Genomic DNA, 25587 nt, shown 5'->3' with positions numbered 1-25587 from the left:
AGTTGGGTTTGTTGGATCGTTTGCATGCATGTTTGATTGCTTGTTTTATTTGTCTGTTGGTTTACTCGCATTTGCCGTTATGGCGTTTTTTCTTGTTATGGCCGTTTATTATGCTTTTGGCCTGAAGGGCTCCCGGGGTGATCAGTCCCGGGGCCGCATATCCCCGTTTGCATAGTGGTCGCTCAAAAAGTTAAATTCAATAAGAAAACATAGGCAAATATGGCATGTGGCAATTGAACAGGTCTAATCACTGTAACAAGGACATTGAGGTGCTATTACAAAGTAAGTGGCTTAGGAATAAAACCTTCTTAAGTTATCTGCATTCCATGTCCTCGGGACCTCCTTACCGTTGAGTCTTTCTAGCTTGTATGCGCCCTTACCGATCACCTTTTTGACTCAGTATGGTCCTTCCCAGTTTGCTGTTAGTTTGCCTTCTCCAGGGGTAGTCGGGCCGACGTCATTACGCCTCAAGACGAGGTCGTTTTCTCCGAACTTTCTTTTGAGTGCTTTGGCGTTGTAGCGCAAGGCCATTCTTTGCTTTAGCGCTGTTTCAGCCAGGTGGGCCATTTCCCTAGCTTCATCTATCAGGTCCTTCTCAACAGCTTCCTCTACTCCCTTCAAGAGTAGTCGTGGGCTCGGCTCCCCGATTTCTACGGGTATCACCGCGTCTAACCCATACGTTAGTCAAAAGGAGGTCTCTTTAGTGGAGGATTGCTCGGTTATGCGGTAGGACCAGAGAACCGAGGCGAGCTCGTCGGCCCAAGTGCCCTTCTTGTTGTCCAGCCGCTTCTTGAGTCCTAGCAGGATGATCTTGTTTGCGGACTCGACCTGTCCGTTTGTTTGTGGATGTTCCACCGAGGAGAACCTCTGTTTTATGCCCAGGCCAGTGAGGAATTCTGTGAATTTTTTGTCGGTGAACTGTGTCCCGTTGTCCGAGATAACGGTTTCCGGGATACCGAATCACGTTATGACCTGCCTCCACATGAATTTCCTGCAATTGGACGAGGATATGCTTGCCAGTGGCTCGGCCTCTATCCATTTTGTGTAGTAGTCAATAGCGACTATAAGGTACTTGACTTGCCCGGGGCCGACGGGGAAAGGTCCCAAGAGGTCGACTCCCCACTGTGAGAATGGCCGGGAGGACGTTAGCAAGCTGAGCTCAGAGGCTGGTGCTCGGTGGAAGTTGGCGTTTTCTTGGCACTTGACGCACTTCCTAACAAATTCCTTGGAGTCAGCCATCATCGTTGGCCAATAGTATCCGGCTCGGATTAGTTTTCTTGCTAGGGCTTTGCCTCCTATGTGGTGGCCGCAGCACCCTTCATGGATTTCCCTGAGGACGTAATCCGTCTGGTCGGAGTGCAAACATTTCAGCAGGGGATGGTTGAATCCCTTCCTGAACAACTGACCCTGGATGATGGCATATCTGGCTGCTTCCCTTCTCAGCTTCTTAGCATCCTTTTCGTTGCCAGGAAGTTTGCCGTCTTCTAAGAAGTCGGTGATGGGGTCCAACCACGAGGGGTTTAGCTTCGAGAGGTGTAGGGTGATTGCCGGTTCCTTCATCATTCCTTGGATTAAAGATCGGTTGCCTTCTCCTGGTTTGGTGCTAGCTAATTTCGACAAGAGGTCTGCTCGTGTATTCCTTTCTCTCGGAACATGGTGGATCGTGACTTCTTCAAACTTTCGGCTCAAATCCTTGACTTTTTCCAAGTATTTTTGTAACAGCGAGTCCTTGGCTTGGTAGCTCCCGTTCACTTGGGAGGTGATGACTTGTGAATCGCTACATATCTCCAACCTTGTTGCCCCGACTTCTGCCGCTAGGGTTAGCCCTCCTATAAGGGCTTCATATTCCGCTTGGTTGTTTGAAATGGGGAATTCGAACTTAATCGGCTGTTCGTACACGACCCTGACCGGGCTCTCTAGGATGATCCCGGCGCCCCCGAACGTTTGGTTAGAGGCCCCGTCCACATGGAGCCTCCACCGTGTGCCCGTTTCTTCGGTTGGTTCTCCCGTCACCTCTACCAGGAAGTTCGCCATCGCTTGCGCCTTGGTTGCTTGTCGGGGCTCGTACCGTATGTCGTATTGGGAGAGTTCAATGGACCACGTCATCATCCTTCCGGCCAAATCCGGTTTCTGGAGTACTTGCCGGATTCCTTGGTCCGTCCTTACGACTATCTGGTGACTTTGGAAGTACTGTTTTAGCCTCCTCGAAGTGGTCAAGAGTGCCAGAGCTAGTTTTTCTAGCTTGCCATACCTTAGTTCTGCCCCTTGTAGAGCCCTGCTCACGAAATAGATCGGTTGAGCTCTTCCTTCCTCTCGTACTAGAACCGCGGCCAGGGCTTCCCCTGTTATGGCGAGGTACAAGTATAGTGGCTCCCCGTTCTTTGGTTTTCCGAGAACAGGGGGTGCGGCCCGGATTTCTTTGAAGTGTTTAAAGGCTTCCTCACATGCGGGCGTCCATTCGAACGCTATTCCTTTCTTCATGAGGTTAAAGAAGGGCAGGGCCTTTGTTGCCGATGCTCCGGGAAATCGGGATAACGAGGTCAGCCGTCCTGCCAACCTCTGGACGTCCTTGATACAACCTGGGCTCTTCATCTGGAGTATCGCTTGGCATTTCTCTGGGTTGGCTTCTACCCCCCTCTGGGTTATAATGAATCCAAGGAATTTTCCAGCTTCCATGGCGAAGGCACACTTCATGGGATTGAGCCTCATGCCGTATCGTCGGAGAGATCCGAACACACTTCTCAAGTCATTCAGAAGGTCCTCGGGTTGCGCAGCTTTCGCGAGTATGTCATCTACATAAACCTCCACCGTCTTGCCTATGAGGTCGCCAAATATTTTGCTCATCAGCCTTTGGTATGTTGCTCCTGCATTTTTTAGGCCGAATGGCATTACCCTGTAGCAGAAGGTTCCTCCTGGCGTTATAAATGCTGTTTTAGCTTCGTCGGGCCGGTGCATCGGTATCTGGTTGTAGCCAGAGTAGGCATCCATGAAGCTCAGATACCGGTAACCCGCTGCCGCGTCGACGAGTGCATCTATGTTTGGAAGGGGGAAGCAGTCTTTAGGGCATGCCCTGTTGAGGTCAGAGTAGTCCACGCACATTCTCCATTTACCATTGTGCTTCTTTACTAGCACTACGTTCGAGAGCCAGGTCGAATAGTCTAGTTCCCGTATGAAGCCGGCCTCAAGGAGGCTGGCCGTCTGCTTGGCCACCTCCTCCGCCCTTTCGCACGACATCTTTCTCCTCCTCTGAGCCACCGGATGGGCTTCTGCTTTGACGGCCAGGTGATGTGACATGACTTCGGGGTCTATGCCCGGCATGTCGGCCGGAGTCCAGGCAAACAAGTCGGCATTGGCCTTGATCATTTCTACCAGGGGTTCCTTTAGTTCTTGCGGAAGATTTCTATTGACAATGGTGAACTTGTCTTCCGTGTCACCGATCCTACACTTCTCCAAGTCCCCCTCTGGTTCTGGTCTGGGTTTGTCGTCCACCCTGGCATCCAAGTTGGCAAGGAACACCCCGGATGCTTCTTTGGATTTCTTTCTTAGGGAGAGGCTGGCGTTGTCGCAAGCGACCGCCGTCTCCAGGTCTCCCCTTATGGACCCTACAGATCCGTCGTCAGCTACAAACTTCATGATTAGTAGCTTTGTGTTGATTATTGCCTCAATATCGTTAATCATCTTTCTCCCCAAAATGATGTTGTAGGCCGTCGAATCTCGGAGAACCACGAATTCCGCCTTTGCCAATCTTCGACCTTGGACCTGTCCCACGGAGATCGGCAGGGATATTATTCCATCTGGCTTGATGAAGTGGTCGCCCAATCCGATGACCCCGTGCTGATGAGTCAATAGGTCGGCATCCTTTAATCCCAGGGCGTCGAGGGAGATCCCCATCCCCTGAAAGCCAAGAGAGAGATTCCCATCGAAACCGCCTACGACGCGCCTCCGCATCCCGAACGGAAGCGGAGAGTACTCATGAAGAATCACCCATTCCGAGAAGACGAAATGACACAATCATCTACTCCCGGAGCAAAGAAACGCGCCGCTTGGGACGAGGTCGCGAAGATGGGGAAGAGAGGTCCGAGAGGACACGACAACCCGTGATAATGGGCGCCACCCCGTTCCACCGATCCATCCTCGACGTCCGGTTGCCGAAGCACTTCGACAAACCAACGGACATGAGGTACGATGGAACTCAAGACCCTCTGGAACATCTAACGGCCTTGGAAGCCAGGATGAATCTGGAAGGAGTAGGGGACGAGGTGAGATGCCGAGCCTTCCCGGTGACTCTGGCAGGACCCGCGATCAGATGGTTTAACGGCCTCCCGCAGGAGTCCATCCATGGGTTTTCAGACATCAGCCGTGCTTTCCTAGCCCAATTCACAACACGAATAGCAGAGGCAAAGCACCCAATCAACCTTCTGGGGATAACCCAGAGACAAGGAGAGCCGACCAAAAAATACCTGGACCGATTTAACGATGAATGCCTGGAAATTGACGGCCTAACCGACTCTGTGGCCAGCCTCTGTCTGACGAACGGCCTCCTCAACGAAGACTTCCGAAAACATCTAACCACGAAATCGGTTTTGACGATGCACGAAATCCAACCGGTGGCTAAGGAATATATAAATGACGAGGAAGTCAGTCAGGTCGTAGCCGCCAACAAACGGCACTACGACTACAATCAACCAAGGCAACAGGGTAGCAGGGAGAGGCAGAAAGAACAAGCCAAAGAGGGAGGGTCGGGCAAAGCACCCAGACCATTTCCCCGAATCGGGAAGTTCACAAACTACACCCCGCTCACCCTCCCCATCGTGAAAGTTTACCAACAAATAGCCGAGAGAGGGATCTTGTCGAAGCCTCGACCACTCAAGGACCGTACGGGGGGAAACAAGAGCCTCTACTGTGACTACCACAAGGGCTATGGCCACCAAACACAAGACTGTTTTGACCTGAGGGATGCATTAGAACAAGCCATCAGGGACGGTAAACTTTCAGAATTCTCCCATCTTATAAGGGAGCCGAGGAGGCGGCTTCGGGATCAGGACGAAGAAGGGAAGACCCGGTCGACAAAGCGACGACAAGAGCCAGAAGAAAAAGACCACGGTCTCACCGTGATAAACGTAGTGACCGCCAAAAACGCGGCACCAAGGTCAAGATCGGCACACAAGAAAGACGCCAAGATCCTGGCGGCCTCCCTCGTGCCAATGCGAAGCTCCAAGAAGCCCCCGTCTATCTCATTCGGCCCGGAAGATCAATGGTTCGACGAAGCCCCCGAAAGCCCACCAATGGTCATTACGGCCATGGTAGGAACAGGGCTCGTAAAGCGGATCCTCGTTGACACGGGGGCAGACTCCAACATCATGTTCCGCAACGTGTTCGACGCCCTGGGATTAAAGGATGCCGACCTATCGACTCATCAGCACGGGGTCATCGGATTGGGCGACCACTTCATCAAGCCAGATGGATTAATATCCCTGCCGATCTCCGTGGGACAGGTCCAAGGTCGAAGATCGGCAATGGCGGAATTCGTGGTTCTCCGAGATTCGACGGCCTACAACATCATTTTGGGGAGAAAGATGATTAACGATATTGAGGCAATAATCAACACAAAGCTACTAATCATGAAGTTTGTAGCCGACGACGGATCTGTAGGGTCCATAAGGGGAGACCTGGAGACGGCGGTCGCTTGCGACAACGCCAGCCTCTCCCTAAGGAAGAAATCCAAAGAAGCATCCGGGGTGTTCCTGGCCAACTTGGACGCCAAGGTGGACGACAAATCCAGACCAGAACCACAGGGGGACTTGGAGAAGTGTAGGATCGGTGACACGGAAGACAAGTTCACCTTTGTCAATAGAAATCTTCCGCAAGAACTAAAGGAACCCTTGGTAGAAATGATCAAGGCCAATGTCGACTTGTTCGCCTGGACTCCGGCCGACATGCCGGGCATAGACCCCGAAGTCATGTCACATCACCTGGCCGTCAAAGCAGAAGCCCATCCGGTGGCTCAGAGGAGGAGAAAGATGTCGTGCGAAAGGGCAGAGGAGGTGGCCAAGCAGACGGCCAGCCTCCTTGAGGCCGGCTTCATACGGGAACTAGACTATTCGACCTGGCTCTCGAACGTAGTGCTAGTAAAGAAGCACAATGGTAAATGGAGAATGTGCGTGGACTACTCTGACCTTAACAGGGCATGCCCTAAAGACTGCTTCCCCCTTCCAAACATAGATGCGCTCGTCGACGCGGCAGCGGGCTACCGGTATCTGAGCTTCATGGATGCCTACTCTGGCTACAACCAGATACCGATGCACCAGCCCGACGAAGCTAAAACAGCGTTTATAATGCCAGGAGGAACCTTCTGCTACAGGGTAATGCCATTTGGCCTAAAAAATGCAGGAGCAATGATGAGCGGATAATTTGTATACTTTTTGGCATTGTTTTTGGTATGTTTTTGATATGATCTAGTTAGTTTTTAGTATATTTTTATTAGTTTTTAGTTAAAATTCACTTTTCTGGACTTTACTATGAGTTTGTGTGTTTTTCTGTGATTTCAGGTATTTTCTGACTGAAATTGAAGGTTCTGAGCAAAAATCTGATCCAGAGACTGAAAAGGACTGCAGATGCTGTTGGATTCTGACCTCCCTGCACTCGAAGTGGATTTTCTGGAGCTACAGAAGCCCAATTGGCGCGCTCTCAACGGCATTGGAAAGTAGACATCCAGGGCTTTCCAGCAATATATAATAGTCCATACTTTGTCCAAGATTTGATGGCCCAAACCCGCGTTGCAATCCGGCCTCAGAAATTCCAGCGTTAAACGCCGGAACAGGAATAAAAGTTGGAGTTAAACGCCCAAACTGGCATGAGAACTGGCGTTTAACTCCAGAAAAGGTCTCTACACGAATTTCCTTCATTGCTCAGCCCAAGCACACACCAAGTGGGCCCGGAAGTAGATTTTTCTGTCATTTACTCATTTCTGTAAACCTTAGGATACTAGTTTACTACTTATAGGACCTTTTGACATTGTAATCAGTACCGAATGCGACCTTATGACATTGTACACGTTTTCCACAGTATGAGTCTCTAAACCCCATGGTTGGGGGTGAGGAGCTCTGCTGTGTCTTGATGGATTAATGCAATTACTACTGTTTCTTATTCAATCATGCTTGCTTCCATTCTAAGATGATACTTGTTCTTAATCCGGATGAATGTGATGATCCGTGACAATCATCATCATTCTCAACCATGAACGTGTGATTGACAACCACCTCCGTTCTACCTTAGATTAAGTACCTACTGGGCGTTGGTGACAGACGCAAAAGAATCACTGGATTCTATTCCAGTAGGGGAGGGAACCATACCGGTGATTGGCCGCACTGTGACAGAGTGCCTGGGCATTAGCTTTCACTGCGAGGATGGGAGGTAGCTGCTGACAACAGTGAGACCCTACACGAGCTTGCCATGGAAGGAGACTTGCGTGACTGAAGAAGAAGACGGAAGGAAAGCAGAGATTCAGAAGATGGAGCATCTCCAAACCTCAACCTATTCTCCATTACTGCAAAACAAGTAACCATTTCATGTTCTTTTGCTTTTCACAATCAATCCTGATAATTTCTGATATCCTGACTAAGATTTACAAGATAACCATAGCTTGCTTCAAGCCGACAATCTCCGTGGGATCGACCCTTGCTCACGCAAGGTATTACTTGGACGACCCAGTGCACTTGCTGGTTAGTTGTGCGGGGTTGCAAAAAGTGTTATTGCAATTTCGTGCACCAAGTTTTTGGCGCCGTTGCCGGGGATTGTTCGAGTTTGGACAACTGACGGTTTATTTTGTTGCTTAGATTAGGACTTTTTGTTTTTGTTGGTTTAGAGTCTTTTTAGTTGAGTCTAGTTTTATATTCTAAGTTTGGTGTCATTTGCATGCTTTTGTTTTTCTTTTAAATTTTCGATTTTTTTCTTGCATGTTCTTAGTCCCTTTTTGATTCATAAAAGTTCTAAGTTTGGTGTCCTCTTTGTGTTTTTCTCTTTAAAATTTTCGAAAAAAAAATAGTGTTTGATTTTCTAAAATTTTAAGTTTGGTGTCATTTTGTGTTTTTCTCTTTCCTCCTTTTAAAAATCAAATCTTTTTCATAAAAACTTTTCAATCATATCTTTTTAATTGCTGTTTTCAAAATCTTTTTAATTACTTGATTGATTTAGTTCTCAATTTGCTTTGATCTTATTTTCTCTCTAATTTTCGAAATTCTCTTTTAATTTCCTTTTGATTTTCAAATTTTTATTTTATTTTCCTTTTTGTTTTATTTTATTTTCGGTTAATTCAAAAAAAAAAAACACAAAATTTATCTCTTTGCAATTATCATCATTTCCCTTTTGTCCATGATGGACTTAAGTGGAATTAATCAGTCCAGAAGGACTCTGGGGTCCTATGCCAACCCCAGTACAGCTGCATATGGGAGTAGCATCTGTATACCTCCCATCAAGGCAAGCAGCTTTGAGCTAAACCCTCAACTCATTATCATAGTGCAGCAAAATTGCCAGTATTCCGGTCTTCCAGAGGAAGAACCTACTGAGTTTCTGGCACAGTTCTTACAAATTGCTGACACAGTACATGATAAAGAGGTAGATCAGGATGTCTACAGACTGTTACTGTTTCCATTTGCTGTAAAAGATCAAGCAAAAAGGTGGTTGAACAACCAACCTACAGCAAGCATAAAGACATGGAAACAGTTATCAGACAAATTCCTGAATCACTTTTACCCTCCAAAAAGGATGACACAGCTAAGGCTGGACATCCAAGGCTTTAAACAAGAGGATAATGAATCCCTTTATAATGCCTGGGAGAGGTATAGAGGTATGCTTAGAAAATGCCCCTCTGAAATGTTTTCAGAGTGGGTACAGTTAGACATTTTCTACTATGGGCTTACAGAAAAAGCTCAGATGTCTTTAGACCACTCAGCTGGTGGATCTATACACATGAGGAAGACAATTGAAGAAGCTCAAGAGCTTATAGACACTGTTGCTAGAAACCAATATTTATACTCTAGCAATGAGTTCTCTGCAAAAGAGGAGGTCATGACAGTAGTCACTGACCCTAGTCCTCAAGAACAGATAACAGAGCTTAATCAACAATTGCTCCTGATAACAGAACAGTTAGCAGATTTTAAAGAGATGCTCAATGAAACTAAAGTTGCTAACAAGAGCATAGAACTGCAGTTAAATCAAGCAAAACAGCAATTATCCAAACAGATAACAGAGGAATGTCAAGCAGTTCAATTGAGGAGTGGGAAGACCCTGAATAACACTGCTCAGAAGAGTAAAAAGCCAAACAAGGAACAATTGACAGAGGACAACCAAACCACTGTGCAAAATCCCTCTGAGGACAATAAGAGCCCAGAGAGGAATATTGTTGGCGTTCAAACGCCAGAAAGGGAAGGAAAGCTGGCGTTAAACGCCCATTCCTTGCCCAGTTCTGGCGTTCAAACGCCAGAAAGGGGAGAGAAGTTGGCGTTTAACGCCCAAACTTCACCCATTCCTGGCGTTCAAACGCCAAGGGAGACTCAGACACCTGAGAGTGCTGACAGTAATCCCTCTAACAAGGCTTCTTCAACCACTTCTGTAAGGAATAAACCTGCAGCATCTAAGGTTGAAGAATATAAAGCCAAGATGCCTTATCCTCAAAAACTCCGCCAAGCGGAACAGGATAAGCAATTTGCCCGCTTTGCAGACTATCTAAGGACTCTTGAAATAAAGATTCCGTTTGCAGAGGCACTTGAGCAAATACCTTCTTATGCTAAGTTCATGAAAGAGATCTTAAGTCATAAGAAGGATTGGAGAGAAACTGAAAAAGTGTTTCTCACTGAAGAATGCAGTGCAGTCATATTAAAAAGCTTACCAGAAAAGCTTCAAGATCCAGGAAGCTTTATCATACCATGCACATTAGAAGGTGCTTGCACTAAGACAGCTCTATGTGATCTTGGAGCAAGCATCAATCTAATACCTGCATCCACTATCAGAAAGCTTGGGTTGACTGGAGAAGTCAAACCAACCCGGATATGCCTCCAACTTGCTGATGGCTCCATTAAATACCCATCAGGCATAATTGAGGACATGATTGTCAAGGTTGGGCCATTTGCCTTTCCCACTGACTTTGTAGTGCTGGAAATGGAGGAGCACAAGAGTGCAACTCTCATTCTAGGAAGACCCTTCCTAGCAACTGGACGAACTCTCATTGATGTACAAAAAGGGGAAGTAACCTTGAGGGTCAATGAGGATGAGTTCAAGTTGAATGCTGTGAAAGCTATGCAGCATCCAGACACACCAATTGACTGCATGGGCGCTGACATCATTGACTCTCTGGTAGAAGAGATCAATATGGCTGAGAGCCTAGAATCAGAGCTTGAGGACATTTTCAAGGATGCCCAACCTGATCAAGAAGAACTAGAGGAGGCAAAGGAATTTTCGAAAATTCCTCAGGAGGAGGACAAGCCTCCCAAGCCTGAACTCAAACCATTACCATCATCCTTGAAATATGCATTTCTGGGAGAGGGTGACACTTTTCCAGTAATTATAAGCTCTGCTTTAAATTCACAGGAAGAGGAAGCACTGATTCAAGTGCTAAGGACACACAAGACAGCTCTTGGGTGGTCCATAAGTGATCTTAAGGGTATTAGCCCAGCTAGATGCATGCACAAGATCCTATTGGAGGATAATGCCAAACCAGTGGTCCAACCACAGAGAAGGCTAAATCCTGCCATGAAGGAGGTGGTGCAGAAAGAGGTCACTAAATTACTAGAGGCTGGGATAATTTATCCTATTTCTGATAGCCCCTGGGTGAGCCCTGTCCAAGTTGTTCCCAAAAAGGGAGGCATGACAGTGGTTCATAATGAAAAAAATGAACTGGTTCCTACTAGGACAGTCACAGGGTGGCGCATGTGTATTGACTACAAAAGGCTCAATACAGCCACCAGAAAGGATCATTTCCCTTTACCATTCATAGACCAAATGCTAGAAAGACTAGCTGGTCATGATTATTACTGCTTTTTGGATGGCTATTCAGGCTACAACCAAATTGCAGTAGACCCTCAGGACCAAGAGAAAACAGCATTCACCTGCCCTTCAGGCGTGTTTGCCTACAGAAGAATGCCTTTTGGTCTGTGCAATGCACCTGCAACCTTTCAGAGGTGCATGCTCTCTATCTTCTCAGATATGGTAGAGAAATTTCTGGAAGTCTTCATGGATGACTTTTCAGTATATGGAGACTCATTCAGCTCCTGTCTTAACCATCTATCACTTGTCCTGAAAAGATGCCAAGAGACTAACCTAGTTTTAAACTGGGAGAAATGTCACTTTATGGTGACTGAAGGAATTGTCCTTGGGCACAAAATTTCAAGCAAGGGAATAGAGGTGGATAGGGCAAAGGTAGAGGTAATTGAAAAATTACCACCACCTGCCAATGTTAAGGCAATCAGAAGCTTTCTGGGGCATGCAGGATTTTACAGAAGGTTTATCAAGGATTTTTCGAAAATTGCCAAACCTCTGAGTAATCTGCTAGCTGCTGACACTCCATTTATCTTTGATAATGAGTGTCTGCAGGCATTTGAGACCCTGAAAGCTAAGTTGGTCACAGCACCAGTTATCTCTGCACCAGATTGGGCATTACCATTTGAATTAATGTGTGATGCCAGTGATCATGCCATTGGTGCAGTGTTGGGACAAAGGCATAATAAACTTCTGCACGTCATTTATTATGCTAGTCGTGTTCTAAATGATGCACAGAAGAATTACACTACCACAGAAAAAGAATTACTTGCAGTGGTGTATGCCATTGACAAGTTTAGATCCTACCTAGTAGGATCCAAAGTGATTGTGTACACTGACCATGCTGCTCTTAAATACTTACTCACAAAGCAGGATTCAAAACCCAGGCTTATCAGATGGGTGTTGCTTCTGCAAGAGTTTGATATAGAAATAAGAGACAGAAAAGGGACAGAGAATCAAGTAGCTGATCATCTGTCCAGAATAGAGCCAGTAGTTGGGGCGTCCCTCCCTTCTACTGAGATTTCTGAGACTTTCCCAGATGAGCAACTATTTGCCATTCAGGAAGCTCCATGGTTTGCAGACATTGCAAACTATAAAGCTGTGAGGTTCATACCCAAAGAGTACGGTTACATGCAGAGAAAGAAATTAATTTCAGATGCCAAGTACTATCTCTGGGATGAACCATATCTCTTTAAGAGATGTGCTGACGGAGTGATCCGCAGGTGTGTACCCAGAGAAGAAGCACAGAGGATCCTATGGCACTGCCATGGATCACAGTATGGAGGACATTTTGGAAGTGAGCGAACAGCCACTAAAGTCCTCCAATGTGGCTTCTACTGGCCTACTCTCTATAAAGATTCCCGAGAGTTTGTGCGTAACTGTGACAGTTGCCAAAGAGCTGGTAACCTGCCTCATGGATATGCCATGCCTCAACAAGGGATATTAGAGATAGAGCTGTTTGATGTATGGGGAATTGACTTCATGGGGCCATTCCCACCATCATACTCAAACACTTACATTCTGGTAGCAGTGGATTATGTATCTAAGTGGGTAGAAGCAATTGCTACACCCACCAATGATACTAAGACCGTACTGAAATTCCTCCAGAAGAACATTTTCAGCAGATTTGGCGTTCCCAGAGTGCTAATTAGTGATGGGGGAACTCATTTCTGCAATAAACAGCTACACCTTGCTATGGTCAGATATGGAATTAGCCACAAAGTGGCAACTCCGTATCATCCACAGACAAATGGGCAAGCAGAAGTCTCTAACAGAGAGCTAAAAAGAATCCTAGAACGGACTGTAATGTCCCGAAGAAAGGATTGGGCAAAGAGCTTGGATGATGCTCTGTGGGCATACAGAACAACATTCAAGACTCCTATAGGTACCTCTCCATACCAATTGGTGTATGGGAAGGCCTGTCATTTGCCTGTGGAACTGGAACATAAAGCCTACTGGGAAACCAGATTCCTAAACATGGATGCACAGTTAGCTGGTGAGAAAAGACTGCTCCAGCTAAATGAGCTAGAAGAGTTCAGACTCAATGCCTTTGAAAATGCAAAAATTTATAAGGAAAAGGCAAAGAAGTGGCATGACAAGAAATTGTCAACCAGAGTCTTTGAGCCAGGACAAAAAGTTCTGCTCTTCAACTCTAGGCTCAAACTGTTTCCAGGAAAACTCAAATCCCGTTGGAGGGGTCCGTATGTGATTACAGGAGTGTCACCATATGGATATGTTGAGCTTCAGGATATTGATTCTGATAAGAAGTTCATTGTTAATGGACAGAGAATCAAGCATTATCTTGAAGGGAATTTTGAGCAGGAATGCTCAGAACTGAGACTTGAGTGATTCTCAGTGAAAGTCCAGCTAAAGACAGTAAAGAAGCGCTTGCTGGGAGGCAACCCAGTCATTAGTAGGTTGTATGATTAGTTCTTACAGAGGCAAATATCAAAAATGAAGGAATTCACAGAGTTACAGAAGGATTCAGCTCAAAGAGCAGAGAAAATGAGCTTACTGGCGAAAAAACGCTAGTAAGGGGCATTTTGGGCGTTAAACGCCAGAATGGATACCATTCTGGGCGTTTAACGCCAGGAATGGTGCCATTTTGGGCGTTAAACGCCAGAATGGGCACCATTCTGGGCGTTTAACGCCAGGTGTGCAGCATCACTGGGCGTTCAGAAAAACGCCCAGTGAGGAAGGCTTTCTGGCGTTTAACGCCAGCCAGGGTACCTGGCTGGGCGTTAAACGCCCAAAAGGGGTGCCAAGTGGGCGTTAAACGCCAGAATGGGTGCCATTCTGGGCGTTTAACGCCAGAAAGGTGGGGGGACCACACTTTTGTTTTCAACTCAATTTTTTTCAAACTTTCCTCTTTTTACCCATACTCTTCTACATAAATGCACTTCAACCTTTCATCATTCACTTTCAAATCTTCACAAATCAAAACCACTCTTCAAATCTATTTCAAAATAATCCCAAATCTTCTTCAAAAACTCACCCTTTTCTCAAATTCTTTCCATATCTTTTCAAATTTCCTTTCAAATCTCTCTTTTGTTTTCGAATTTCTCCTCCCCCCACTCTATAAATGCACGTTTCTCACCCCTCCTTCCTCACACCATTCGAATTTCCTCTTCCTCTCTCTCTCTTCTCTTCTTTCTTTTCTTTTTGCTTGAGGACAAGCAAAACCTCTAAGTTTGGTGTGCTTTTCCGTGATCACTAAGCCAAGATTTATCAAGATCATGGCTCCCAAGGGAAAACAAACCAACTCAAGAGGAAAGAAAGAGACTAATCCAAAGAATCTTTGGAATCAAGAGAAGTTCTTAACCAAAGAACATGAAGACCATTATCACAAAATAATGGGTCTGAGGTCAGTGATCCCGGAAGTTAAATTTGATCTGAAAGAAGATGAATATCCGGAGATCCAAGAGCAAATTCGAAACAGAGGTTGGGAAGTTCTGACCAATCCTGAGACAAAGGTTGGAAGGAACATGGTTCAGGAATTCTACTCTAATCTGTGGCTGACAGATAAGCAGAGAATGACTGGAACTGCTTACCATACCTACAGAACCATGGTCAGAGGGAAAGTTATGTACTTTCATCTGGACAAAATAAGAGAAATCTTCAAACTACCTCAACTACAAGATGATCCCGACTCCTTCAATAGGAGGATGGTGAGAGTAGATAAAGGGTTGGATCAAGTTCTAGAGGACATTTGCCTCCCTGGGACTAAGTGGATAACCAATTCAAAGGGTGTCCCAAACCAACTCAAGAGGGGAGACCTCAAGCCAATTGCAAGAGGTTGGCTAGACTTTATTGGGCGTTCCATATTGCCCACTAGCAACCGTTCTGAGGTCACCATCAAGAGAGCAGTGATGATTCATTGCATTATGCTTGGAAAAGAAGTGGAGGTTCATCATGTGATTGCTTGTGAGATCTACACAATTGCAAATAAGAATTCCACTGAAGCCAAATTGGCCTACCCAAGCTTGATTTCCTTGCTCTGTAAAGAGGCTGGGGTGAAGATGGGAGTAGATGAGTTCATACCCATTGAACACCCAATCACCAAGAAGTCAATGGAAGGACAAGTGCAAGACAACTCCATCAAGAGGAGGGCGCAGGAATTCCTCCCTGAATTCCCAAGAATTGACTACTGGTCCAGCCTAGAAGCATCTATTAACAAGCTGCAAGAGACTATGGAGCAACTGAAGGAAGAACAGCAGAATCAGAACTGCATGCTCTGCAAATTGCTGAAGGAGCAAGAGAAGCAGGGGCGTGAAATCCAAGAACTGAAACGCCAAAAGTTCTCCTCTCAAGCTGAGGGAGCATCTACTTCTCAAAATCAAGGTTGTTGAGTCCTAACTCTGTGAAAACCTCTATCATTAGGAGCCTCTGTTTTTCGTTTTTTTATTTATTTCCTTGAGTTTTGTTTTTATTTTTCGTTTTTCTAGTCTCATTCTATATCTATTTTTGAGTCTTGTTTTAATTCATAATTAATAAAATTAAAGTTTATGCCTTAAAGTTATGAATGTCCTATGAATCCATCACCTCTCTTAAATGAAAAATGCTTTAACCACAAAAGAACAAGAAGTACAGGATTTCGAAACTTATCTCTGAAACTAGTTGAATTAGCTTGATGTGGTGACAATACTTTTTGTTTTCTGAATGAATGCTTGAACAGTGCATATGTCTCTTGAATTTGTTGTTTTTAAGAATGTTAAATTTGTTGGCTCTTGAAAGAATGAGGAGAAAGAGAACTGTTATTGAGGATCTGAAAAATCATCAAATTGATTCTTGAAGCAAGAAAAAGCAATATTCAAAAAAAAAAAAAATTTCGAAAAAAAAAAAGAGAGAGAAAGAAAAAAAAAAGAAAAAGAAAAAAATAGAGTTGTGATCCAAGGCAACAAGAGTGTGCTTAAGAACCCTGGACACCTCTAATTGGGGACTTTAGCAAAGCTGAGTCACAATCATAAACAGGTTCACCCAATTATGTGTCTGTGGCATGTATGTATCCGGTGGTAATACTGGAAGACAGAGTGCTTTGGGCCACAGCCAAGACTCATATACTAGCTATGTTCAAGAATCATTATACTTAACTAGGAGAATCAATAACATTATCTGAGTTCTGAGTTCTCATAGATGCCAATCATTCTGAACTTCAAAAGATAGAGTGAGATGCCAAAACTGTTCGGAGGCAAAAAGCTACTAGTCCCGCTCATCTAATTGGAGCTATGTTTCCTTGATATTTTGGAGTCTATAGTATGTTCTCTTCTTTTTATCCTCTTTTGATTTTCAGTTGCTTGGGGACAAGCAACAATTTAAGTTTGGTGTTGTGATGAGCGGATAATTTGTATACTTTTTGGCATTGTTTTTGGTATGTTTTTGATATGATCTAGTTAGTTTTTAGTATATTTTTATTCGTTTTTAGTTAAAATTCACTTTTCTGGACTTTACTATGAGTTTGTGTGTTTTTCTGTGATTTCAGGTATTTTCTGACTGAAATTGAAGGTTCTGAGCAAAAATCTGATCCAGAGACTGAAAAGGACTGCAGATGCTGTTGGATTCTGACCTCCCTGCACTCGAAGTGGATTTTCTGGAGCTACAGAAGCCCAATTGGCGCGCTCTCAACGGCATTGGAAAGTAGACATCCAGGGCTTTCCAGCAATATATAATAGTCCATACTTTGTCCAAGATTTGATGGCCCAAACCCGCGTTGCAATCCGGCCTCAGAAATTCCAGCGTTAAACGCCGGAACAGGAATAAAAGTTGGAGTTAAACGCCCAAACTGGCATGAGAACTGGCGTTTAACTCCAGAAAAGGTCTCTACACGAATTTCCTTCATTTCTCAGCCCAAGCACACACCAAGTGGGCCCGGAAGTGGATTTTTCTGTCATTTACTCATTTCTGTAAACCTTAGGATACTAGTTTACTACTTATAGGACCTTTTGACATTGTAATCAGTACCGAATGCGACCTTATGACATTGTACACGTTTTCCACAGTATGAGTCTCTAAACCCCATGGTTGGGGGTGAGGAGCTCTGCTGTGTCTTGATGGATTAATGCAATTACTACTGTTTCTTATTCAATCATGCTTGCTTCCATTCTAAGATGATACTTGTTCTTAATCCGGATGAATGTGATGATCCGTGACAATCATCATCATTCTCAACCATGAACGTGTGATTGACAACCACCTCCGTTCTACCTTAGATTAAGTAGTTATCTCTTGGGTTCTTTAATCGGAATCTTCGTGGTATAGGCAGGACCTGATGGCAGCATTCAAGAGAATCCGGAAGGTCTAAACCTTGTCTGTGGTATTCTGAGTAGGATTCAATGATTGAATGGTTGTGATGTGCTTCAAACCTGTAACCTACTGGGCGTTGGTGACAGACGCAAAAGAATCACTGGATTCTATTCCAGTAGGGGAGGGAACCATACCGGTGATTGGCCGCACTGTGACAGAGTGCCTGGGCATTAGCTTTCACTGCGAGGATGGGAGGTAGCTGCTGACAACAGTGAGACCCTACACGAGCTTGCCATGGAAGGAGACTTGCGTGACGGAAGAAGAAGACGGAAGGAAAGCAGAGATTCAGAAGATGGAGCATCTCCAAACCTCAACCTATTCTCCATTACTGCAAAACAAGTAACCATTTCATGTTCTTTTGCTTTTCACAATCAATCCTGATAATTTCTGATATCCTGACTAAGATTTACAAGATAACCATAGCTTGCTTCAAGCCGACAATCTCCGTGGGATCGACCCTTGCTCACGCAAGGTATTACTTGGACGACCCAGTGCACTTGCTGGTTAGTTGTGCGGGATTGCAAAAAGTGTTATTGCAATTTCGTGCACCAAGCAACATACCAAAGGCTGATGAGAAAAATATTTGGCGACCTCATAGGCAAGACGGTGGAGGTTTATGTAGATGACATACTCGCGAAAACTGCGCAACCCGAGGACCTTCTGAATGACTTGAGAAGTGTGTTCGGATCTCTCCGACGATACGGCATGAGGCTCAATCCCATGAAGTGTGCCTTCGCCATGGAAGCTGAAAAATTCCTTGGATTCATGATAACCCAGAGAGGGGTAGAAGCCAACCCGAAGAAATGCCAAGCGATACTCCAGATGAAGAGCCCAGGTTGTATCAAGGACATCCAGAGGTTGGCAGGACGGCTGACCTCGTTATCCCGATTTCTCGGAGCATCGGCAACAAAGGCCCTGCCCTTCTTTAACCTCATGAAGAAAGGAATAGCGTTCGAATGGACGCCCGCATGTGAGGAAGCCTTTAAACACTTCAAAGAAATCCTGGCCGCACCCCCTGTTCTCGGAAAACCAAAGAACGGGGAGCCACTATACTTGTACCTTGCCATAACAGGGGAAGCCCTAGCCGCGGTTCTAGTACGAGAGGAAGGAATAGCTCAACAGCCGATCTATTTCGTGAGCAGGGCTCTACAAGGGGCAGAACTAAGGTACGGCAAGCTAGAAAACCTAGCTCTGGCACTCTTGACCACTTCGAGGAGGCTAAAACAGTACTTCCAAAGTCACCAGATAGTCGTAAGGACGGACCAAGGAATCCGGCAGGTACTCCAGAAACCGGATTTGGCCGGAAGGATGATGACGTGGTCTATTGAACTCTCCCAATACGACATACAGTAGGAGCCCCGATAAGCAATCAAGGCGCAAGCGATGGCGGACTTCCTGGTAGAGGTGACGGGAGAACCAACCGAAGAAACGGGCACACGGTGGAGGCTCCATGTGGACGGGGCCTCTAACCAAATGTTCGGGGGCGCTGGGATCATCCTAGAGAGCCCGGTCGGGGTCGTGTACGAACAGTCGATTAAGTTCGAATTCCCCGTTTCAAACAACCAAGCGGAATATGAAGCCCTTATAGGAGGCCTAACCCTAGCGGCAGAAGTCGGGGCAACAAGGTTGGAGATATGCAGCGATTCACAAGTCGTCACCTCCCAAGTGAACGGGAGCTACCAAGCCAGGGACTCGCTGTTACAAAAATACTTGGAAAAAGTCAAGGATTTGAGCCGAAAGTTTGAAGAAGTCACGATCCACCATGTTCCGAGAGAAAGGAATACACGAGCAGACCTCTTGTCGAAATTAGCTAGCACCAAACCGGGAGAAGGCAACCGATCTTTAATCCAAGAAATGATGAAGGAACCGGCAATCACCCTACACCTCTCGAAGCTAAACCCCTCGTGGTTGGACCCCCATCACCGACTTCTTAGAAGACGGCAAACTTCCTGGCAACGAAAAGGATGCTAAGAAGATGAGAAGGGAAGCAGCCAGATATGCCATCATCCAGGGTCAGTTGTTCAGGAAAGGATTCAACCATCCCCTGCTGAAATGTTTGCACCCCGACCAGACGGATTACGTCCTCAGGGAAATCCATGAAGGGTGCTGCGGCCACCACATAGGAGGCAAAGCCCTAGCAAGAAAACTAATCCGAGCCGGATACTATTGGCCAACGATGATGGCTGACTCCAAGGAATTTGTTAGGAAGTGCGTCAAGTGCCAAGAAAATGCCAACTTCCACCAAGCACCAGCCTCTGAGCTCAGCTTGCTAATGTCCTCCCGGCCATTCTCACAGTGGGGAGTCGACCTCTTGGGACCTTTTCCCGTCGGCCCCGGGCAAGTCAAGTACCTTATAGTCGCTATTGACTACTACACAAAATGGATAGAGGCCGAGCCACTGGCAAGCATATCCTCGTCCAATTGCAGGAAATTCATGTGGAGGCAGGTCATAACGCGATTCGGTATCTCGGAAACCATTATCTCGGACAACGGGACAGAGTTCACCGACAAGAAATTCACAGAATTTCTCACCGGCCTGGGCATAAAACAGAGGTTCTCCTCGGTGGAACATCCACAAACAAACGGGCAGGTCGAGTCCGCAAACAAGATCATCCTGCTAGGACTCAAGAAGCGGCTGGACAACAAGAAGGGCGCTTGGGCCGACAAGCTCGCCTCGGTCCTCTGGTCCTACCGCACAATCGAGCAATCCTCCACCAAAGAGACCCCCTTTCGACTAACGTATGGGTTAGACGAGGTGATACCCGTAGAAATCGGGGAGCCGAGCCCATGACTACTCTTGAAGGGAGTAGAGGAAGTTGTTGAGAAGGACCTGATAGATGAAGCTAAGGAAATGGCCCACCTGACTGAAACAGCGCTAAAGCAAAGAATGGCCTTGCGCTACAACGCCAAAGCACTCAAAAGAAAGTTCGAAGAAAATCACCTCGTCTTGAGGCGTAATGACGTCGGCCCAACTACCCCTGGAGAAGGCAAACTAATAGCAAACTGGGAAGGACCATACCGAGTCAAAGAGGTAATCGGTAAGGGCGCATACAAGCTAGAAAGACTCAACGGTAAAGAGGTCCCGAGGACATGGAAAGCAGATAACTTAAGAAGGTTTTATTCCTAAGCCACTTACTTTGTAATAGCACCTCGATGTCCTTGTTACATTGATTAGACCTGTTCAATTGCCACATGCCATATTTGCCTATGTTTTCTTATTGTATTTAACTTTTTGAGCGACCACTATGCAAACGGGGATACGCGGCCCCGGGACTGATCACCCCGGGAGCCCTTCAGGCCAAAAGCATAATAAACGGCCATAACAAGAAAAAACGCCATAACGGCAAATGCGAGTAAACCAACAGACAAATAAAACAAGCAATCAAACATGCATGCAAACGATCCAACAAACCCAACTACGGGCACCAAAAGTTGCGATACAACAGTTCAACAAAAAAGAAGAATTCGGTATTACAAATATCATTTCTTCGGTATGTCGACAATCTTCCCATCCTTGATGGTCTTGAAAACGCCAATTGCCGACACATCAAACTCAGGAACAACAATCTTCACTTGAGCTTTGAGGGCATCTTCAGTCATGAAGATCGCATTCTTGCCCTGCTCCTTAACCTCCTTATACTTCTGCTTGAACATCTCAGCCTCGTCCCGAGTAGCCTTAGCGGTCGCAACCGCTTCATCCCGTTCTTTCTCCAAAGCGGACACCCGACCTTGCGCGGCACTCAGCTGACTCTTCAAGGTCATCTCTTGCTCCGTCAGACGAGATACAGATGCGTCGGCAGTTTTTAACTTCTCCTCTGCCGAAGCAGTCTTTTTCTCGGCGGCCTCGAGTTTATTCTCCGCCTCGACCAACCGCCCTTGAAGCTTTTCAACTTGGGTCTTGTACTTATTATTGGCAACGACTGCAGACTCAAGCTTCCGACGAAGCGAGGCCATACCCGAAAGCTCAAACGCAGCCTTTCGGGCTATGGCCGTGCCGCGAAGGAGGGTGCGGTACATCCACCGAGCCTGCCCCAAAAGGTCAGTACCATGGAAATGTTCCTCTGTGCCCTGAAGCAACTGGGCATATATGAATGCCCCGGCATCAAAGTTCCTTTCCATGACAGTCAGGACCCCCTCGGGACTAGACTGCGACCTCTGTCTCTTGGGAGTAGGGATCACAGACAGCTCTTCCTCCTCCTCCCGACGTGAAGAAGACGAGTGCCCAGGAATAGGTACTTCTGGAGGAATTAGGGACGCAGACGTCGGAGTGGCGACATTCGTGGTCATGACAACGTCGGGAGGAGGGGGTGCCGTCTGGGCCGCTCCGCCAGCAGAAACCGCTGCTGACTGTCCTCCAGTCTCCCCACCATCATCTTCCTAAAGGAAGGTTTGGAAGAAGTTATCCATGCCAGTTACTTCGGCAGAAAGTCCCACTACAAACAAAAAATGGAAAATGAACAAGTTAGTGAAAGCGAGAGTAAATAGTCAGGCGAACGGCTACACGACAAGAGAAACTCACGAATATAATCTCGGGCGGCCTCCCGGTTACCCATTAGGAGATGAGGATTCACATTATTTCTCCCAAGAACTGCCCACAGTATGTCGGCTATCCGCCGATCTACAGCCGACATCCCTTTATAGGTAACCTTGATAAAAGGATTAGACCCCGCCCCGAAGCTCCAATATGTCGGGATGAGGCGCTCCTTTTCTAAGGACAACCAAAAAGGGTGACGACCCTTAACTGGACGGACCTTAAAATACTTGTCCTTGAACCCATGGTAGGAGTCCTCGAACAAGCCGAAAATCCTCCGGCCTTGGGCAGACCGGAAGGACATGAACCCTTTCTTATGTTTCCCCTCCTTCGAAGGGTTCGTTAGATTAAAGAAGTAGATGAAAATGTCGACGGACACCGTCAGCTCTAAGTACTCGCATACCATCTCGAAGCAGCGGATGGAAGCCCAACTGTTCGGATGCAACTGAGATGGCGCCACCGAGATCCGATTAAGGAGGCTCATATGAAAGGGGGAAAAGGGATGCGAACCCCAACTTGGGTGAACATGGCTTTGTAAAACCAGATCCAATCGGCAACCCGGGGGGCGTTGAAATTAATCTCATACAGCCGCTCGTGAGGGGCAGGGACATAAACATCGTAATTAGCCTCCTCGTCGGTACCCCCACAAAGGTACTCAGCCTGAAGAAATTCCGTGAGCTCCTCCTCACCCATCTGATTGGGGGAGTGCCTGAGGTCGGAAACAACCCAAGCATATGGGTCGTAACCCACGGCGGAACTAGAAGCCCGGCTAACGACACGAGGCAAACCTACAGTGAGGGCACCGCGCGGTTAGTCCTTGAGGTCGGAAGCCAGGAAAAACCCAAAAACCCACACGCCATAGCTAAAAGGGGGACCAAACAAAATCAAGACCAGAACAATAACAATAACCCCCATGGCACACCATAGTCGATGAAAAGAAAGTGCGTCTATGCACAATAAGCAAAAATGAGCACAAAAAATGCCTATAATGAACATGCAAAGAACCGTTGAGGCAGAAAGAAAATGGTGGTTACCTGGATTATCAGGAAAATTCGGGCAGGAACGAAACACGCTGGAGCGATGGAAAGAACTCATGGACGATGGGGAATGCAAGAAGAAGGAAGAGCAATATGATCAGAAGAAGCAAGTAGGGAAGAGAAAAATGCGAAACTGTTTAAAACTGCTTTAGAGGAAGCGCGAAAGGCCTGGGGGCAAAATAGTCTTTACACACGGGGTTTTTCAATCCTTTATGAGCATTTAATGTCCCGCGCGAGAAACGAGGCGACAAATGAACGCCCCGAATCGCGAACGGGCACGCATGCGGGTAGCGCGTCCCCCACACGAACAACCGACCTAGCGACAACAAGGATGGAAGGAACTCGCAGCCAACAGCCTATACGGCTGATTGTCGGCGCGTGGGGGCACTGTTACGGTCCGGCCCAGAGCAATCACGGGTCGGCCCGACCCGTCGAGAACCCGACCCGAGCAATCGAGTCCTCAACACTCGCCACGGTGCCAGGACACGCGTCCTCACCATTCCATCAACACAGTCGAGGAAGCTTCGGGGAAGATGGGCCTGTCCCCCCAGGGCCCACCTCTGCCACGGTATAAATAGGGAAGGACTTGCCCTTCCCTCGAGGTATGTCACACTTTTCCACCTAACCATGGCGCCGCCTGCACACTAGCTGACTAGAGCGTCGGAGTGTCTTTGCAGGTGGCACCCCCTCTTTCCTCCCACATCGAGAGTTCGACTACTCGGCGGATCCGAACCCAGCACGATCACGACTGAGGCGTTCTCACCTCCTCAAACATCCACCCGAGTTGTCCGGTAACCGACAACTGAACATAATCCAATGACCTAATAATTTGACTGGTTCGATCATTAGTTCGATTCTGACAACTATAAAAAAAGATTTTGGTAAAAAAAAGTTTGGGAAAAAAAATTAAAAGGTGAAAATTAAAATAAAAAAATTACGTCTTAAAATTAATTTTTAACAAACATATGTTTTTGCACTGTTCTTTCTCTACGTATTTATCATAGTTGTTGGTTGTTTAAGGAGTTTTGGAATTGTTAAAATAACAAAACTCTTTTCTTTTTTGACATCTAAATTTTTCCCCTTATATCATTTTTACTATACAGTATTGTGGCCGCGACATTCACGGTCAGTTTCTCACTATCCCACCACTGTACTTTTTTCTCTTGATCAACATTATCACTATTCTCATTGTTAATGACTTCAAATTGGACAGGAGTAATTAGTAAGAAAATAGGCAGTTTCTAAAAAATTTAAAAAGGTTGTTAATTAATTAATATTATTTTCATTAAACATTTTTGTTAAAAAAAAATATTGCAACATAATGAATACCCTTAAGTTTTAACCACACTGCAAATGAAATGAAAAAAATGAGTCTATTTTATTTAACGAGTCAACAATAATTGCCGGTGCCTGCATGAATATTGAACAGAATGGATAAGGGATAAATATACACTGAAAGACAAAAGCGTTGTTGAGGTTCATTGTCGATTTTGGGAAACACGTCTTTTTGTTTTGTGTGTGTATGTTATTTAATTACGAGAATACTAGCATGATAAATCTTCACAGAAAAGTGGCATTGTGAACTGATTCAATTAAATATATTCAGTTAAATATATTAAATTATCTAATAGTTTATAATATTATTTTTATATAAAAATATTATTATAAAATATTTATCATTTAATTAAAATAAAAATTCAGTGCGTAAATTTAATAGCTGACCCATTAAATGATTTAAATAATTTAATTAACAATATAAAGAATTGACTATGTAGGCTAAAAATTCTACTACAGAATGATAATTTGTATGTGTTGTATAATGAAGAGATAGAAAATTTACAACACTTATTTGTTACATGTAAGTTCTCTTGACAAATGTGGTGTACTTGGGTATCTGAGTTTGGACAGAAGTGAATTGTACCGGGTTCCTTAGAAGATCACTTTGAGAGTTGGAGATGGATGCCGATAAGAAAAGAGTTGCACAGGATTTAGATGGTAGGGTTCTTCTCAGTTATGTGGAATATTTGGCTAAGACGGAATAAGATTATATTTCAGAGTAAGATAATAGAAGTTGTAGATTGCGTATTTTTATCTAACAGCTCTCAGTTATCAATTTTAATAAAGTAGACTGTATGTAAGTTCTACTTTTTAATTAATTATATACATAACAAGCACATCCAAATAAAGATATATTTTAAATAGAGATAAATTGATAAATCATATATTGGTTTTGTCAATATTTAATTTTTCCTGCTGACTAAAAAAAAAGTCACTTATATTAGTCAACTTTGATTCATACAAGTGAAAGATCTATCCAGTAAGTATAATTGAGTATAGTAATATACGTGTAGAAGATAGATATTTTGGAGTGGAGTTAATAGTGGATGTTCCAATAGACGGTTGAGCTCTTGTGATCTCTCCCATTACATGCATCGTCTTAGTGGTTACACTAATAATGAGTCAGAACACATTACTGTGAAAGGTTACAGGTTATTAGTGGCTTCGAAGATAATGTTAAATTAATCGCAACGAAGATGTTAGTCTTTCATGATAATAGTGAAGTTAATCTTGGTTGAATTAGCACTAACGATGAAGAGATAGCTAAATTGATATACGAAAAGTATGGCAGACAAGAATTATGAGGATATATACAAGAAAAGAATACTAATGTGGCAAGGCCAGATAATT

The 25587-nt window shown here is 45.3% G+C and overlaps 2 protein-coding genes across 2 annotated transcripts; one reads left to right on the top strand and one right to left on the bottom strand.

Annotated features, from left to right (window-relative positions):
* Positions 1 to 396: 396 nt before the first annotated feature.
* Positions 397 to 3948, bottom strand: LOC112717654 (uncharacterized). The gene is made up of 4 exons (XM_025769626.1): positions 3002 to 3948; positions 1211 to 2893; positions 742 to 1031; positions 397 to 650 (listed from the first exon to the last, which is right to left on the bottom strand). Exons 1-4 carry the CDS (start codon positions 3946 to 3948, stop codon positions 397 to 399), a joined length of 3174 nt encoding a protein of 1057 aa, XP_025625411.1.
* A 155-nt stretch (positions 3949 to 4103) lies between these two features.
* LOC140175673 (uncharacterized) lies at positions 4104 to 7070 on the top strand. The gene is made up of 2 exons (XM_072204206.1): positions 4104 to 6253; positions 7025 to 7070. Exons 1-2 carry the CDS (start codon positions 4104 to 4106, stop codon positions 7068 to 7070), a joined length of 2196 nt encoding a protein of 731 aa, XP_072060307.1.
* Positions 7071 to 25587: the final 18517 nt, after the last annotated feature.

Source organism: Arachis hypogaea, chromosome 10, assembly GCF_003086295.3.
Source record: "Arachis hypogaea cultivar Tifrunner chromosome 10, arahy.Tifrunner.gnm2.J5K5, whole genome shotgun sequence".
Lineage (NCBI taxonomy): Eukaryota > Viridiplantae > Streptophyta > Magnoliopsida > Fabales > Fabaceae > Arachis > Arachis hypogaea.
Note: the sequence above shows the minus strand (reverse complement) of the source record. Positions and strands in the feature narration are given on the sequence as shown.